The sequence below is a fragment of the Pangasianodon hypophthalmus genome, chromosome 14, assembly GCF_027358585.1.
Source record: "Pangasianodon hypophthalmus isolate fPanHyp1 chromosome 14, fPanHyp1.pri, whole genome shotgun sequence".
In the NCBI taxonomy this organism is placed as follows: domain Eukaryota; kingdom Metazoa; phylum Chordata; class Actinopteri; order Siluriformes; family Pangasiidae; genus Pangasianodon; species Pangasianodon hypophthalmus.
The window spans coordinates 341,433-359,397 of record NC_069723.1 but is presented as its reverse complement, the minus strand read 5'-3'; the positions used below and the strand labels follow the sequence as shown (position 1 = coordinate 359,397).

Below are 17,965 nucleotides of genomic sequence, written 5' to 3'. Positions count from 1 at the left end.
TCCGGTCGGTTTAACCAATATTTAAATACAAACAAACAAACAAAACCCTTCTGCATCTCAGGTTGGTGTGTGTGTGTATGTGTGTGTGTGTGTGTTGTTTTGGCCAAAATAAGGTAGCTTAGAGAACAGTTGTCTTATCATAGAACAGTTGTCCTGCTTTCATAAAGTATATTTTGTAGATCTGTTATTTTCATCGAAATCTTTTCTTGCATGCTTCCAGGCTTTAGCTGTATAGTATCCTAAGCTGGCAAGCTGAAACTGGGTTTACAGAAAACAGCCCTGAATTCTCATTTTTAGGTCTTTTAGGACTCAGCTACAGTATGCTGGCAGTCTCAGTGTCAGAGAGGTAGCAGTAGTAGTGACAGTTGTGTTTTAAGGTAATTAAACACACCCCAAAAAGTTCAATTAGATTTGAGAGCAAATTGTCCCTTGAATATTATAAGTAACCTCAGGAAGTAACCTCTTCAGGTGTGCACGGCCGTACTGACAGACAATACCAGCTAATTATTAATGAGCCTGAGATCAGAATTAGACATTTGTATTGAATATGTCACTCATAAAGATAATAATATGTGAATATGTTTGCCCTGAAGCAGGTGGATGGAGTGTATGCTAAGCTGTGTGTATAGTACGCTAACTACAATTAATAGATATAATAGATATAAAGTCGCTTCATAAATAAAACTGCACCCCAGGGGAAGCTGGGCTACAGACTACAGTCTGACAAGGACAATGAATAAGAGTGCAGAGAGTTTACAGATTAAGCTAGCTGTTTGCAGGAGGAGTTGGGAGCTTCTCATGAAGTGTCGAAGTTTAATTAAAATGCTGCAATAACAAAAGTAATGAAATTCAGTTATTTTATAACTGATTTGTGCCATTAAATAAAAGGGATTTCACTTAAGCCACTGTGGATGTAGGATGGTGCTATTCCTTTTGCATATGCACACACACACACACGCACACACACACACACACACACACACACACACACACACACACGTACATTTGGCAGATGCTCTTATCCAGAGCGACTTACAGAAGCGTTTTGAAGTCTTTATCAATAAATATATCCTGATACTGGTTCACTAGGTCACAGACTACGAATACCATCAGTCTAAAAACTCTGCTGTGGAGGTGATATAGTAAAGAAAGCACACAGACAGCACAATTTTTTTATTAAATAGCTAATGTAAGTACTTCAGGAAGAGGTAGGTCTTTAGACGTCGTTTGACTGTCAGTGATTCAGCTGTTCAGACGTCTAGGGGAAGTTCATTCCTCCACCTCAGTGCCAGAACAGAGAAGAGTCTCGATGCAGATCTTCCTTGTACCCTGAGAGATGGAGGGATCAGTCGAGCAGTGCTAGAGGAGTGGAGGGAGCGTGGTGCAGTGCGAGGTGTGATAAGGGCTTTCAGGTAACTGGGTGCTGGACCGTTTTTGGCTTTGTAGGTGAGCATCAGTGTTTAAATCTGATGCAGCAGCTACAGGAAGCCAGTGGAGGGAGCGCAGCAATGGGGAGGTGTGGGAGAATTTAGGAAGGTTGAAAACCAATCAAGATCAACCTGCAGGAGTCCAGTCTCGGAGACTGAACAAGCACCTGTGTGGCCTGAGTGGAGAGAAATGGGCGAATCCTTATGAGAGGAGTGAGAGAGCAATGTGAGAGGAGAAGGACAGTTGATTGTCCATGGTCACTCCAAGGTTACATGCAGAGACTGAAGACGAGATCAGAGAATTGTCCAGGGAAATTGCAAGATCCTGAGATGGGGATGAATCACCTGGGATGAACAGCAGTTCAGTTTTGCTGAGATTAAGTTTCTGCTGATGAGCTGCCATCCATGATGAGATGTCTGAAAGATGTGCTGAGATCTGAGCAGGAACATGAGAGTCTGAGGGAAGGAGAGGATGAGCTGAGTGTCATCTGCATAGCAGTGGTATGAAAACCCGTGTGAGGATATGACCTCACCAAGAGATCGAGTATAGATCACACACACACACACACACAGCTCTCTACAAAGGCTGCTGCATCACGTTGTGTCTGGGTTTTAATACGCACCTGAGTCGGATATTTCATCTGTTTTCTTCTCCTGTTGCTCAACATTTCCTCTTTGAATGAATTTTCTTTCAACGCCGTGACCCCAAAACACAGCTGGTCTACATTACTAATGTCTGCAATGTTTAATAATAATAATAATAATAATAATAATAATAGATTCAGAACATTAATGGCAACATTACTACAAACAATTTTACTGATTAAATTCACTTTCACGTTTATTTGTGTAACATTGAATTAAGTAGCTTAATTAGATCTAATAATTTAAAGCATGTTTGCTGACCATCTGCCCTACAGCCACTACATCATTACCACTTCGGGTTTAAAATGACTCTTACTGTCCTTGGATTTAACAGTCTACTGTAACAGTGACAGGTAACCAGCTGCCTTTCGTTTACAATACGAGATCCACGGTGACTTCAGAAGATAGCAATCATTCTGTAATAGAAACACGCGTGATATAATGTCATATATTACAAGTGTTTCTGATCACTCCTTTGCTGCCTTTAACTATTCAGCTAACAGCTGAGCATGTTTACCAGTGCAATCTCGCCTTCATGCCAGCCAGCACACACACACACACACACACACACGTTCACATAACACAAACTAGTATCTTTGCAAGGAATGAAATATTGAGATGACACGGATGTATTTAAAAATAGCCACTGAGCACAGTCCTTTCAGCGCTTCTGCTAAACCACATGTTGAAAATACCAGAGTGGGAGTCAGAAAATAACCGACCCTCCCCTCTTCTGTTTACCTTCTTCTTCCTTACACCTTTACACTTGACCTAACAATCTCATGTTTGGGGTAAAATGTCTCTGTCACACACTCTCAGTCACGTTGCTCTGTGTTCCTGCAGTGGATTCTTGGCCTGTATGCAGAACGCAGTCTTATCGACACTTCTCTCCCACACACTCATAAAGCTCTTACATGTAACTGTCCACCTGAAAATAGTAAATGATATGAAACGATAACGACAGACAAGCTCCTGTGCGCAGGCTAAAGATTATTTATCATGGTATAATGGATATTATAGTATGGATTGAAATCTTCAGTCATATTATAAATGAAATATTCAGGTAGCTGTGAGGTCCAGGAGAACAGTCTATTCTGCAGATGTACTATGAATGTTGTTACAGCACCAGTATAACTCTATTGCACTGTATTAGTTACCTGACAGAATTTATTAGTACATTATTTATTAGTACACTCCTGGGCAGAAAAAAAATGAGCCAAGCCCAAAATGGCAAAATATTTATACAGTATAAAGTTATAAAGTTAAATATTAATCTTTTAATGATCTTAACAACAAATCACTGATCAGGAAATGAGCAGGAATGAAACAGAGAGATAAAGGAGCTCAGTATGGGAGCTTTTCCCTTTGATTTCTGTAAATGTTTAAGTCTTGTGGCTCTTGATGAGCTGCATCAGGTGCAGCAGAAAACCAAATAATCACTAATCTTTTAAGAAAAGATATTTTTGGAAAAGTTTGTACACCCAGACACGTATTAGTTTGAATTTTACATCAAACATTTTAATCATTATCATGATTTTGTGTACAAGAAAACTATAGAAGTGAATTTCCCTGTTTCTAGCTTTTCCCCAAACAGCGAAAGGAAACCAGTGAATGGAGGCACAGGAGCTCTCAGGAGAGCATCTGCTTCATTCCTGCTCATTTCCTCACCAGTGATTTGTTCTTAAGACCATTAAAAGCTTCATATTTTCCATTTTGGGCTTGGCTCATTTTTTTGCCCAGGAGTGTACTGCATAACTGAACTTTTTCATTCAACATGTTTCTACCCTTCAGTGTCTTAATGTGAACTAGTTCTGGTTCGTTATGCTGTTTAGATGTTATACGTTTCCCATAAAGGATTATAAATCTGAATTGAATCTAAGTGAAGAGAATTGAAATGAGGTTTTATTTCCACACTAACCTGAAGAGGGCAGCATGCGGAGACCAGAGCCGTAGCAAAGATCTTTTAAATACTGAGGTCATGAGTCGCAGCCCGCTGTGGGGTTTCAGTGGAAATTTTTTGAAGATTGTAGTATAAATCTTTGCATATTGGTGCATTTTGAGAGCAACAACTTTCACTTTGAAAATAGTTTCAGTGAAAACACATAGATGATTTCTACTAGAAAGTAGACTAGAATCCAGCATTGGCATTAATGGGCTAAAGCTGAAGGTCTGTTAGACATCACGCCTGCACTGAAATAAGCCTGGTAATCTTTTTTATTTTATTTTTTTATTGATTAGCATCTATAAATACTGTAGATGATTAGAGATCTCTTCCCAGCCACAACATAATAATGCAAGACAAAAAGATTTACTGAACAAATATATATACAGCAGTTAGTTCTTGTCCAGCTATCCGTAATGCACAGTTCGCTATCCCTTATTGTTTTCCCTTATTTTAAACTGTATAAAGATAGCTGCTGTCAGTGAACTAACAGACATTAAAGAAACTAATTCATGAAGAAATGTTTATGTTTTTGTAATGCCAAGAGGTTATTGTGCAGAGAGGAGTAGCCTAGATAACATTGTAATGAGGATAATAATTGGGTGAAGTGTTTATATTTGGGACTTGAAATACTTGATTACATTTTATTAAATTAAATGAAATGTACCAAATTAGGTTTATTTTTGTTTCATTTATTTTCTCTTTTTACTTGAAGTATAGCAATGGTATTCACTGTACATTAATGTGATATGTCAGTGTTATGCAGTGTGGCATATACAGCGTATCTCTGCCCTCGTTCATGAAGCGAAATGTCTGTGAGAAGTGAGTCTGTGATTCTAACTAATTACTTTGAACACATTCTCTCTCCCTTTTAGGGGCGTAATAGTTACAGTGGAAATTCCATATAAATCTTACAAACATTCGACTACTCCTTCCTAAGATATCGCTCTAATGAGAATCTCAGACAGATGGATGGATGGATGGATGGATGGATGGCAAAAATCTTAGATAGCCAGAAAATGGGCCTTGAGTCTCTGTCTGACAAACAGGAAGAAAGTCACTGAATAAAAACTATTTCAGACATTTGACTTTATTGTGACTTTTTACTTTGATCAGTGCTTTAGTTGTTGTTTTAATCTCTCTCTTTATATGTGGTATAATGTATTTCCTCTCTCTGTTTCAGGGGTATGGTGTGCACAGGCATTGGAAGTATCAGTGGGGAAAGTTAGCTTTGTTGAGGTGATGAATGGTAGCTCTGTGCTCTTACCTTGTACCTACAGTAGCTGTATTGGCATCAAGAACCTGTACTTCAACTGGAAGTATAATGACAATGGGACAATGGATAAGGTGAGACCTTCATCAGTTTTACATTGGTGCAGATCCTTACAGTCTTACCTTAGAGTTATCATATAAAGAAGACAGATAGAATAAGGAAAGCTATATATAGAACTGTGATTCTATGACCAGTAGTTAACATAACTTGCTAGACAGCAAGGGAAATACTAGCTAATGGTAGATATTGTTTATTTCCAGGATATTTAACTAATGATTAATTCATTAGCTAACTATGTAGTGTTAGTCATGCATATGATGAGCAAACTTATAGACTATACTTTTTCCACCCCGTACATGTCCACACAAACGATAAGCCAGATGCCAGGTGTTCTGAAGACAGACACAGTTAAACATTGCAAGTATAGCCATAAGTTAAATAGTTAAATGCATACTTATTTAACAAAATTAGGCTTATTAGCATGAAACAAATTATTAGAGTGGCAAGGAAACAAGCACCTGGGATGTCTCCACTAGTTCCACAGGAAACCACCCTGGTCCAGGAGCATAGAGAAGTTTTACATTAGGTATATATGAAATGTAAAACAGAGAATATTCTCTTAAAGCAATATCATCTATATAAATATTTTACATAGCAGGTTCTACAAACTAGAGGTGGTATGATGCAGCTCCACATATTGATAAAGATTCTGTTCCCTTCAGCTTTGTGAAGGAGTCATCCCAGCTGAGGGTTTGGAGCCCCATGTGACGATCTTCCATGAGCGTGTGATGTTCGTGGGCTCCAGTAAAGACAGTAACATCTCAGTCCTGCTGTGGAACGTCACCTTCGAGGATGAGGGCGAGTACACTTGCTTCGCCCGCAACCCCAAAGAGAAGAACCGAAACCACAGTGCCGTATTCAACCTCATCGTTGTTGACCAGCGTAAGACTCTTTCTAAACCCTTCGGACTACTATTTATGTGTTGGTGTTTTTTGTTTATTTTTGTCCAAATGCTAATAGTGTTAACAATTGTAGCAGAGTTGGATAAATTATTATTATTAGTAGTAGTATCAGCAGAAAAAGAAGAAGAAGAATTTATTATAGAGAAATGACAGTTCTGTGGGTGGAAACACCTTGTTGATAAGAGATGTCAGAAGAAAATGGCCAGACTGGTCTGAGCTGACAGGAAGTCTGTAGTAGCTCAAATAAGCACTCTTTACAACCGTGGTGAGCAGAAAAGCATCTCAGAATGCACAACACGTCAAACCTTGAGGTGGATGGGCTACAACAGCAGAAGACCACATCATGCAGAGATTCCAAAGAGGGGTGTTAAGGGAGTAGATCCCACACAGCGCTCTTAGAGAATCATGGTGGATGGAGTTGCCTCTCCCCTTCGCTGCAAAAAAACTTACTTGTTATAAAGTATAAAGGAAGTGCGAAAGAAGTGAGTAGAACCCATTGTTTTGACCTGTGAGGTCTACCTGGTGAATGTTCTACAGTGGCCAAGTCAAAATCTAGATCTGAATCCCACTGAGAATCTGAGGAACTGTTTGAAAATTGCAGTCGACAAACAACATCCAACCAACGTGAAGAACCTGGAGCAAATCTGCCTGGAAGAATGGGTGACAATCACTCCCAAACTGTGTGCAAATCTGGTATGAGTTTATCCAAACAGACTTAAGTGTTACTGAAGCAAAATGTTCTAAAAAAAAAATGACTGTACCAAGTACTAGTCTGAAGTCTGAAGGGTTGAATAATTATGCAAGGAGCATTTTTCAGTTTTTTTTTAAAGCCCTGCTCGCAAATAATAAATTTTACCTTTAAAATGTACTTTAAAAGCATATTGATTTGGTTTGGTTGGCTGGAACAACCTGTGTGTCATTTGTAATCCAGATGAATCTGATGATATATGCACTATATGACCAAAAATATGTGGACACCTGACCATCACACCCCTATGTGCTTGCTGAACATCCCATTCAAAAACTGTGGGCATTTATATGGAGCTGGTCACCCCTTTGCTGCAAGAACATGGCTGCAGGAAATTGTGCCCATTCAGCCCCAAGAGCATTAGTGAAGTTGGGGAAAAAACTTGGTGCACCATCTGCATTGATGTTCATCCCTAACGTGTTCAGTGGGGTTGAGGTAAGGGCTTTGTGCAGGAGTTAATTCCTTATAAAGAATTTTCTTCACAATCCCTTGTGGTTTGTCTGTCAAATGGCTAATCTGAACTGATCAGCTGCCCAGACATCCTACACTTATGTATAAGCTGGCTTCAGCACTAGGGCAAGAGGAGAGATGGCCCTGACTTTCTATCTGTTTGTCTGTACTATTCCATCATGCTTACTGGGTTTGTGTATGTGTGCTCTTATGGCTTGGTCAAATAGCACAGCTGGGGCAGTGGTGTCTAGATTGGTTGGCAGTTTACATTTTACACAGGCTACTGTATCTGCATGAATGATAACCTCCTTTTGCCTTACTTTCACTTATGGCCAGATCAACACTGTCTTGTTCTCTTTGCTCTCTTGGTCTCATCCCTAATCTCCATGGCTCCTCTCAACAAGTTTGCAGTGTGTCCAGAACATTTGCTTCCCTGAACTGTCCTTTAATCAGTTTCTCCATAATATTGTATCTCAGCATAGGGCGGTCCAATTGCATGCTGCCAGCAAGAAATGGAACATGTATTGACATATTTGGGTCTCTGTTCCCAAGTAGGCTGACAGTCTTCTCTACCCAGCCGTCAAAAGGTGCAGAAACCACACTGACAGGGAATACAATAAGTGGTTTTCACTAACGGATGAATTCACTAAGGGGGCAAAACTTATGGTAATAATATCTTCATTCAGCTGGGCATTGTGAGCACTGTAGCATCAGACAGCAGGTGTTTCAGTTCTCAGTTCACTTCTCACGTCACTGTACTTGGGGCTATGCCTTGATGAATCATCCACAGGAGCATATTTTCCAATTTATAGGGCCTGAATCCAGTGTTTGTGGTGGTCTATCACAATGCAAACATTGCCTTCAGCTTGGGCCCAATGAACTTGTACAAGAAGTGTTGAGGATTCTCATGTTCATACTATTTCTTGGTGCTCAACATCTCCAGTAAAGTCTAGTCAATAACTTTTGATATTCAGATCTTTCGTCGTTTAAATAATTTGAGTGAGCTGGGGGACAAACCAACATTTGGGTCAGCTACTTTGGCCAGCGTGTGGTGTATTGTGTGGCTAGGGCTCAATGTGGGAGTGGTGTCTAAGAAAGGACATCAGCTACATATGATGAAGATGCAATATCAGTATCATGCCATGACAGCAATGGCACACAGTCAGTGCTTTATCAGTACAAGGGATGTTTGAGTCACACACTGCATCCTTAAGATGGTGACTGTTTGCTAATACAGATAGCAATGCTAATGAGAAAAAGCCGACTAGGAACTAACAGAAACTACAGACATCATTTGGAGAAAGCCAATAGATGCCATTAAGGGTAAGACAATAGATATAAAATAAAGGATACAAATAAGAACTTGTACAAATTCATGAGCTAGAAATATCAGTGTGCTAAAGTGCAAGGAGGTAAAATGGAAAAAAAAAAGAGTTACTACTCCCTGTATGGTTAAGTGGTAAGTAGTTGTAGCGGTATTTTCCACAGGAGGTTGTGGAAAGATATCAGAATAAGTAATTATATGAAGACAGGTGTAATATAAGTGTACTATAAAGTGTAGCACAGTGTAAGTGTAGTATAAGGTATTGGACATAATGGTTCTTCAGAGTTATTGCACTTAGGTTTGAATCGCATATAGGAAGATACTAGTGGATTGCTCTTATTTCCAGAATATGTGTAATAGCTGATGACCGTGGTGGTGCATTACAGAGTAACGTGAGGTGATGTTAAGTAAGTTAAGTAAACACTCAGGGTTGAGTAATGTAATGTAAGATCTCTGGGAAGGAAGCTGGGCGTAAAGGATCCTATAACGCTTTCTGGAGGGCAGAGGGGTAAAAATAGGGGTAAAAATGTTGGGGGGTGGAGGGGGGGGAGTCAGATCTTTCTGTACAGTGTGCCACAGTGGTTCAGGCATTGGGTTACTCATCAGAAGGTTGAGGGTTCAAGGCCCAACACCACCAGGCTTTCACTGTTGAGCAATGTCCTTAACTCTCTCTGCTCTGGAGCACCGTATCATGTCTGACCCCAACCCCTAAGAAGCTGGGATATGAGAAGTGAAGAATTTTGTTGTAAGGTATATGTGACAAATAAAGGCTTTGTTCTTCTTCTGAAATGTTAGTTGTTGAGCAGGTACAGTGATTTCTGTAAAGTTCATTCCATTTGTATGATCCTGTGATTCTTTTTGCTGTTTTGATGATGCCATGGAGTGCTTTCCTATCCTCGAGTACCACGCTGTTATGCAGTATGTTATTATGGACTCAGTGGCGCACTGGTTAAAATTCAGGAGTAGGTGTTTGGGGAAGTGTGTTTTCTTTAGCTCTTTTAGGAAATGGGGCCTCTGCTGACCTTTTTTTTCACCAATGCTGCTGTGTTGATGGACCATGATAGTTACTATTGTGGACCCTGAGGACCCTGCCTTGTGAAAGTGTTCACCCTCCTTGGTGTTTTTCCTGTTTTTTTCCATTACAACCTGGAATTAAAATGGCCATTTGATTTACACAACATGCCTATCACTTTGAAGGTGAAAAATATTTCTATTATGACACAAATATTAATCTTCAAGAATTGCCCTGTATTTAGTGCCACCCATCCTTCCTTCATGATGCTGCCACCACCATGCTTCACTGTGGGAATGGTGTTTGTGGGGTGATGGGAAGTGTTGGGTTTGTGCCACGCGTACTATTTCTCATGATGGCCAAAAAGTTCAATATTTATGTCTCATCTGATGAGAGAACGTTCTTCCATGTGTTTGGAGAGTCTCCACATGCTTTTTGGTGAATGTGTTTTCTTATGGACAGATACTTCCATCTCCTCTGTGGATCTCTGCAGCTCCTTCAGTGTTATCTTTGGTGTCTTTGTTGAATCTCTGATTAATGCCCTCCTTGCCTGGTCTGTGAGTTTTGGTGAATGGTCTTCTCTTCTCAGGTTTATAACGGTGCCATATTCTTTCCATTTTTTTTAAATAATGGATTTAATGGTGCTCTGTGGGATATTTTTTATAACCCAACCCTAATCTATACTTCTCCACAACTTTGTCTCTGACATTTTTGGAGAGCTCTTTGGTCTTTATTTTGCTTGCTTAGTGCTGTTGCAGACTCAGGGGCCTTTCATAACAGGTATATTTTACTGACGTCACGTGACACTTTGATTGCGCACAGGTGGACCTCAATCAACTAATTATGTGACTTCTGAAGTTAATTGGTTGGACCAGTCTTATTTAAGGGTTTCATAGCAACTTTTAAGGTTTTTTTTGTTAGGTCCCTTACATAAAATCCAAATAGAAATCCATTTTAATTCCAGTTTTTTTTTTGCAAGGCACTGTAGCATTTGGGTGAAAAACAAAAAATGTAATAAAATCATGAATTCAGCTAAAAAGTGGACAGTAAACAATGAAGCCTCGTGCAAAAGAATACTACATACCATGACAAAGGATATATTAAATTCTAGTTTTATGGCAGAATTCTCCTTTAAACATGAATTTGAAAGTGATTGGTTAATTCTGAGCACAGTCACATGCCGCATGCACAGTTGTACTTTGTTTTCAAAAAAATGTTTTTCACTTTTGTTTTTCCCTTGAATTTTATTGGTTGCTATATCACCTTAAAGGTGGAAAAAGATCTGACATGACTAATCTTGGTTTGATTTTCACAAAAACCTGCAATTTTAACAGGGGCGTGTAGACATTTTATATCCGCTGTAATTATATAGAAAGTCTCTGCGTGCTGTAGCATTACAATTCCCCTTCACTGGAAGAGGCCCAAACCTGCTCCAGCATGACAATGCCCCTGTGCACAAAGCGAGCTCCATGAAGACATGGACCTCCCAGAAGAGTGGAGCTTATTATAACAGCAAAGGGGAATAAATCTGGAATGGGATGTTCAACAAGCACATATGGGTGTTTATGGTCAGGTGTCCACATTCTTTTGGCCATATAATGTGTGTGTGTGTGTGTGTGTGTGTGTGTGTGTGTGTGTGTGCGCATGCATGGGTGTATGCTCGGGGACAGCTTCTGGTGTGATTCTGACCACACATCTTATTTGACGTCACAATAATTAAGTCATGTTGTTTCTATCAGGCACTCCCGATGCAAGGAAAGAAAGATAAGTTTTGAGTTTCACTTCTCAAGTCATAAAATAAATGCTGCTAAGTTTAACTGTCCCAGTTTACCAGACGTCCCAATACAGGACCTTGGTGAAAGAACTTCTCAGGAAAAATATACACATGTGGAAAACAACACACACATAACACTGCTTGTCCACTGGGCTGCTTTTGTCATGATCTGGCAACCCGGTCATAGCACATACAGTGCACTAAATGAGACGTGATATTGAGATGTTTTTAAAGTTACAGGAGGTGCAGTCAACCAGAAGGAAAATGGATTTCAGACTTTTTATATCAACTTGCTTGTTGTGTATACAACATTTTCTTTTCATTAGGCTAAAACCCTATATGCATAAACCATTGCATATCAGATGTACTGATGGCCTTCACACTGTTTACTTGTTCTGACATGAAAATCTTCACTATTGTCACATTTATCTCTTTGTTTCTGAATGTGCATTTCTTTTATTCATCTCAAGACCTTTTACAGCACTGTTTGATCATATTCCCCATTTCACAGGGGCCTAAACTGCAGTATGCATCTCACACAGAGCACATTAACTGATCCCAAGAGCAGTTTGCATGATAAGCTTACAAGCAGAATGCTAATATAAACACATTGTGAGCACATTCACATATGTACATCCGGCTCTATGTGTCAGTCTGGAGCTCTTTACTAAATGTTTAAATGAAAAAAGTACATTTTGTTTATTTTGGGGAAAGCATGATAACTGTCATAGTATAAGCTATATTGTTATTGTGCATCTATTTCCGCAGTACAGTATTTATCTGTTATTGCAAGCTTTTATAAAATATTGATAATAATTCAATGTGTAATTTATTTTCTTCTGTTACTTTGGCCAACAGTTAAAGAAGTGGACAACACAGTGACGATAATCATTGTATCTGTGATCGGAGGGCTTATTGGGTTGATCATTATAGTCATGGCAATAAAGGCGGTGGTCGTCCATTTCCTCAACAAGGCCCAAGAGAAAAAGTAAGTCAGATTTAATTTATCCATTAAAAATTCTTTCTAGTTCACATAGGATACATATAATACAGCCAATAGTATGTGGACACCTGACCATAACACATGTTATATGTGGTTCTTCCCCAAACTTTTAGCAGAAAGTTAGAAGCACACAGTTGTACAGAACGTCTCTGTGTGCTGTAGCTTTACAGTTTCCCTTCACTGGAACTAAGGGGCCCAAACCTGTTCCAGCATGACAATGCCCCTGTGCACAAAGCGAGCTCCATGAAGACATGGTGTGTGAAGGTTGGAGTGGAAGAACTCGAGTGTCCTGCACAGAGCCCTGACCTCAACCCCACTGAACACCTTTGGGATGAACTGGAACACTGATTTCTCAGAAGGCCTTCTTGCCAGACATCGGTGCCCAATTGTTTGTGCTATGGTGACTGAAGAGGCAAAAATCTCCACAGCCATGTTCCAAAATCTAGTGGAAAGCTTTCTCAGAAGAGCGGAGGTTATTATAGCAGCACACGCAGGACCAACTCCATATTAATGCCTATGGTTCTGGACCAGGATGTTGAATGGTCACGTGTCCACATACTTTTATGTATATATATATATCCTTCTTTGCACTCAGCAGATCTTGTTAGATACAGAAACTTTTTAGACAGAGCTCTCCACCACCATCATTAAAACATAAACTGAAGGAATATCTTGCAGAATAATGGTGTTCTTTCCCTCCAGTACAGTTCCTGAGACTTGTAGAATCTGTGCTTAGCTTCATTGCGGCTGATCTGACTACTCAGTGCAGACCAGTGCCAATGCCAAGACACTCCATTTTGGTTTTTTCCTCTTTATTGTGTCACCCAGCTGTACAACTGCAGCCCCAGGGTAATTTTTTTCCCCCCTCTCATTTCTCATAACATAGCCTTTAGTCTATGTAGGTTCTTGCAAAATAGCTCTTAGTTTACTGTGAATCCATAATTTGGACAAGATCACGAGACTGGAATATGATGGGCTTGGCATTCCTTATGGAATATCTTTTCTTTATTTGCTATGTCTTGTTTTTAAATGCTTTCGTTAGTGTCCTCTGCAGGCAGACCTGAATCACAGCAACACTATCCATGGACATCTGTGTCATAATATATGCATAAGAGAGCATATAACTCTTTCCTCTGAGTGCGTTATGCAGTCTTGTGATGCAGCATGAGCAGCAGTTTGAAAAGATGCCATTATCTGGCTTCTCATGTCTCAGAGGAAGCACGTGTTAGCCTCCACCCTCCTGGGCTGGTGGCTGGAGCCTTTGTCTGCCCCCTGCTGTTGTCATCATTATTCTAGGTACTGATAAAGAATCTGCACCTTTTGACTGAAGCAGGTGTGGCAGATTATAATCGAATAAAAGTGTGCTCAGGAACTGTGGGATGAGACAGTTCAGTGGTTTATAGATCATAGTAGTATTTTAGAATCAGACAGTGTAGCGTGGATAAAATAGGAGCCATATGGTCAAACATGGTTCTGGTTCTAGTGAGTACTCTTGCTGCTACATTCGGGACTAATTGGAGCTTATTTATGCACTTACTCGAACATCCAGACAGTAAGGCATTACAATCATCCAGTATAGAAGTAACAAAACAATAAACTAGTTTTTCTGTGTTTTGCAAAGACGTTATATTTATTTGCAATATTTTAAGTTTTAACTGATGTTACTGAAAGGCCATCAAGAGTTACTACATAATCAGAAAGCTAATTTCTGAGTGTCTGTGGCTTCAGTAGAAGTACATCAGCACCCAGTGACGTCCATGTCCTTTACACATCACTCAACTTTATTACGCTGGTGTCTGTCGGCTGTGCACTAACAACCAGCTGTACATCAGCAGCAGTGGAAGCTAATACCATGTTTACATAATAACTGTACTCTAATTATACCAAGCAGTAGCATTATATAGCGAAAAGGTAGTGGGCCTTGAACAGAGCTTTATGGAACACCAAATTTGATCTTTTGTTTGCATTGAGAAGTCATCATTAACATCAACATTTACAAAACTGATGTAAAGAAAATCCCCCGCTCTAATACTACTAAAAGCTATATACAGAATCACATAGGTTATTTCTGAGTTTCACCTGACACCAGTCTTGCATGTTTTCTTTGATAAACATGCTCAATCTTGCTTATCACTAGTACCAAAGAGAACAATACCAAACATGGGCTGTGCACAAACATTACACACCTGAGGCTAATTGATGCCTCCTTGATTTCTCGAAGGATATACCAGTTCTTAGGCCCTGTCCCATTGTAACCTCGCACCACTCGTTTGTGCTTTCCCACTTAAGTGTGTAAGAATGAAAACTTCCTCCAAGTGTGTTCTTTAGAGACTCTCAGCAGAGTGAACTTCAGTGAAGGTTATTACCCAAGGTTCCACTGGAATCCTGTCACGTGTCTTGCACCAATAATAGCACGATGGAATCCAAAAAATTTGCAAGTGAAATCTTTTATGTCTTTATCTAAAACACTTGACTAGAAAATGTTGTGTGTCAACACAATGAGATTAGGAAAAGAGAGCTACTGTGTTTGTGTTGTCTTGTATAAGTCAGGCAACAGTAGGCTGTACCGTGCTTCATAATGCTTTATGCTTTACCTGATAGCTGGTTTCCTAACATCGAAATACAGCATGGTGTATGTTCACCATGTTATTACATTAAAAAGGTATGTTTAAGCAACACATTTATGGCGTAATGTTAATGTTAAATATCAGCCCTGTGCAGATACACAATCAGCATCAAATTGCATGCCATAGCAATGTTGAAATCATGCACAACATATTTGTAATCGAACTTATTTCATGCTGTCCTCGTGTCAGTGTTGAAGCAGAAGTGATATATCTTCACATAAGCTGAGTCAGATGTCCCATTTCTGCTGTCAGGCTTCTGACCCCTTGAGCGCTTACGGCTCACTTCTCCACCCTTCTACATCACAAAAGTGTGCATGTATATTACATCAATTAACATCTTAAAATGCAGCTGAAAGAAACAAGGAGACAGTAGAAGGGAGGCTTTTAGAGTGAAGATACACAGATGTTATAAAACAGGTAATAACCTGCAAGACTTCACAGGATTTGGGGAAGGGTGCCCTCTAGTGGCTGGGCAGTGACTTGCTGGATGGGACACGTGTTTAGGTTAAAGCATCAACATTTAAGTGTGAAGTACACATGCAATAATATTTTAATTCATATTTTAATGTGTAATCATTGTTGTGTAGGCAGATCCATTATACAGTTAATGCAGCTAGGAACTGGGTTGCCAGTTCTCAAAAAACCCTGAAAAAAGCCTAAAAAGCTCAGACCTTTGTCTTCTTTCTCTCAGTGTTTGCTTGTGGAATCAGTCGACAGAACTGACAACCTTACTAGAAAAAAGAAAATCAGCTCCAAACTGCATATTATACTTTTCTTGCTTCCAGAAAAGGAAAAAAAAACAGCATTTGTTACCAGCAAGTACTTTAATGTGGATGTCAAACATTAAACCTTATTTTGATGTGTTTTATCATATTTATTTATAATAGAGAGAGAGAGAGATAGAGAGAGATAGGGAGGGAGAGAGAGAGATAGAGAGAGAGGGAGGGAGGGAGAGAGATAGAGAGAGATAGGGAGGCTTTTTTATACCATCCAGTCCTGCTGAAACTATAATTCCACTACAGCTTAATGCTTCAGGCTGAATTAATTACTTTAGAAGCTTTTATCTGAATTGAATTGCAAACATTAGTCCTAGGACTCCTAGTTATAAAACAAAGCTGGCTAAACACTTTTCATTTTGAGGAAGATAAATGTCTGCATGAAGAAATTATTTTCAAAGATGTCGACTAAATGTATTGCCAAATATAAACTAAAAAAGCTAAAACATTTAAAGAGCCAATAGATTTATTCAGACCCTTCAAGAGAATAAAAATACATTTAATATAATGATTAAATACAATGCTTTTGACCACTTTCCCTGTGGGATGTAATACAGTATATGAGGTTGCACAGATACTGAAACTTTTTGTCATCCATCACCACGGAGAAGACCTATATCAGGTAAAGAAAAAAAATACATTAGCAGTTAGGAATAAGCCATAATTGATTATTTGGTTTGTGAAGTATGGAAATGAACTATCACATTTCACATCAAATAATTATTAAATAATTATTTAAAAGAGTTGTAGGAAAGGAGCCCTTCCTGGAGGAAGAAGAAGAAAATTCTTTGCCAAGCATAATTAGACCTACACTTGGAATTCTGTGTTGTTGTTGTCAGATCAAACTTTTTAGCTACGCACCATTAGCGTGTTTGATAAACTGCACAAAGCCGCTAGGCCTGACTGTAAATACAGTAGTGTATTGCATTGTAAGATATATTGCAAAGATTTGGAGAGAAAAAGGGGGATTAAGGAGTAGATCAGAAATGAGTGTGCACCACAGTGACCTTGTTTTCCATGTAATTGGGCTGGAAATGTTGCTGGAACTTGCCTGTAGTAAGTGGAGTAACAGATTCAGTGCTAGAAATGGAAAGTCATGTAGTGAATACAGACAATCAGAGTGAAGTGTTTCAGTACTCTCATACTAAATATCAGCACTCCTGGAACACCGCTCGAGCAATCAAATGAAAAGACCAACACTAACTGTTGTATAAATGAAATTATGCCCCAGCGCAGTTGCCTTCTCCATTCTGATTGGTCAGAAGGTGTTAACTATAGAAAATGATCTTCTGTCACAGGACTTCGCCCTTTGTGGTTTCTCACAACATGCCATCCCGTCCTTGATTATCTTCCTACAACCACATTCCCAGAAATACAGTATAGTATTGCAGGTGTTGTTTATTTTATATATTAGTTCTTGCTTATTTTCATGAAGTGTTTTTTTTTAAGTGTTTGGGATGTGAAGTGTTGTACCGTAAATAAGGACAGGAGTCTGTGTGTTTATAAAGGATGGTGCTTTCCAAAGCAGAATCGAATTAATTTACTGCCATGTCCAGAAAGGTTATGCTTGAGACGTGGTGTGTGATGTTCCGTGCATTCTCCAGGCCTGGGTGAAATGTGGAGAACGAAGAAATGAAACGCTGGAGCTCTTGTGTAAGCAGGTGTTAAAAATGTCGTCAGCGTACCTCAGGAACAGCGTGGGTACACGCCTAGTGAATCGTTCAAAGAATTTCTGTCTCAACGTAGTTTTTTAAATCAACAAATCCAGTGAAATCAGTTTGCATTGATGGTTATTGCTACAGCAGTAATGAAGTGAGGAAACATAAGGAATAATACACTGATCTACACTGGAAATTTAAACCCCGTGAAGTGGATGTCATGTTGTGACTATTACATCAGCAGCCATTTCAAATGTCTACAGGCTTCACCTCTTACAGCCTCAGAAGCACTTTGCTCACACATCCTTTTCCTCCAGAAACTTTCTGTACTGCACTCAATTTTT

The 17,965-nt window shown here is 39.4% G+C and overlaps 1 protein-coding gene across 1 annotated transcript in view; it reads left to right on the top strand.

Annotated features, from left to right (window-relative positions):
• Positions 1-17,965, top strand: part of scn4ba (sodium channel, voltage-gated, type IV, beta a) — a 32,892-nt gene that overhangs the window by 9,627 nt on the left and 5,300 nt on the right. The window contains exons 2-4 of the mRNA XM_034310388.2: positions 5,198-5,361; positions 6,010-6,229; positions 12,416-12,545. Coding sequence (XP_034166279.1) covers positions 5,198-5,361; positions 6,010-6,229; positions 12,416-12,545 — 514 coding nt within the window. The remainder of the gene's footprint in view (positions 1-5,197; positions 5,362-6,009; positions 6,230-12,415; positions 12,546-17,965) is intronic.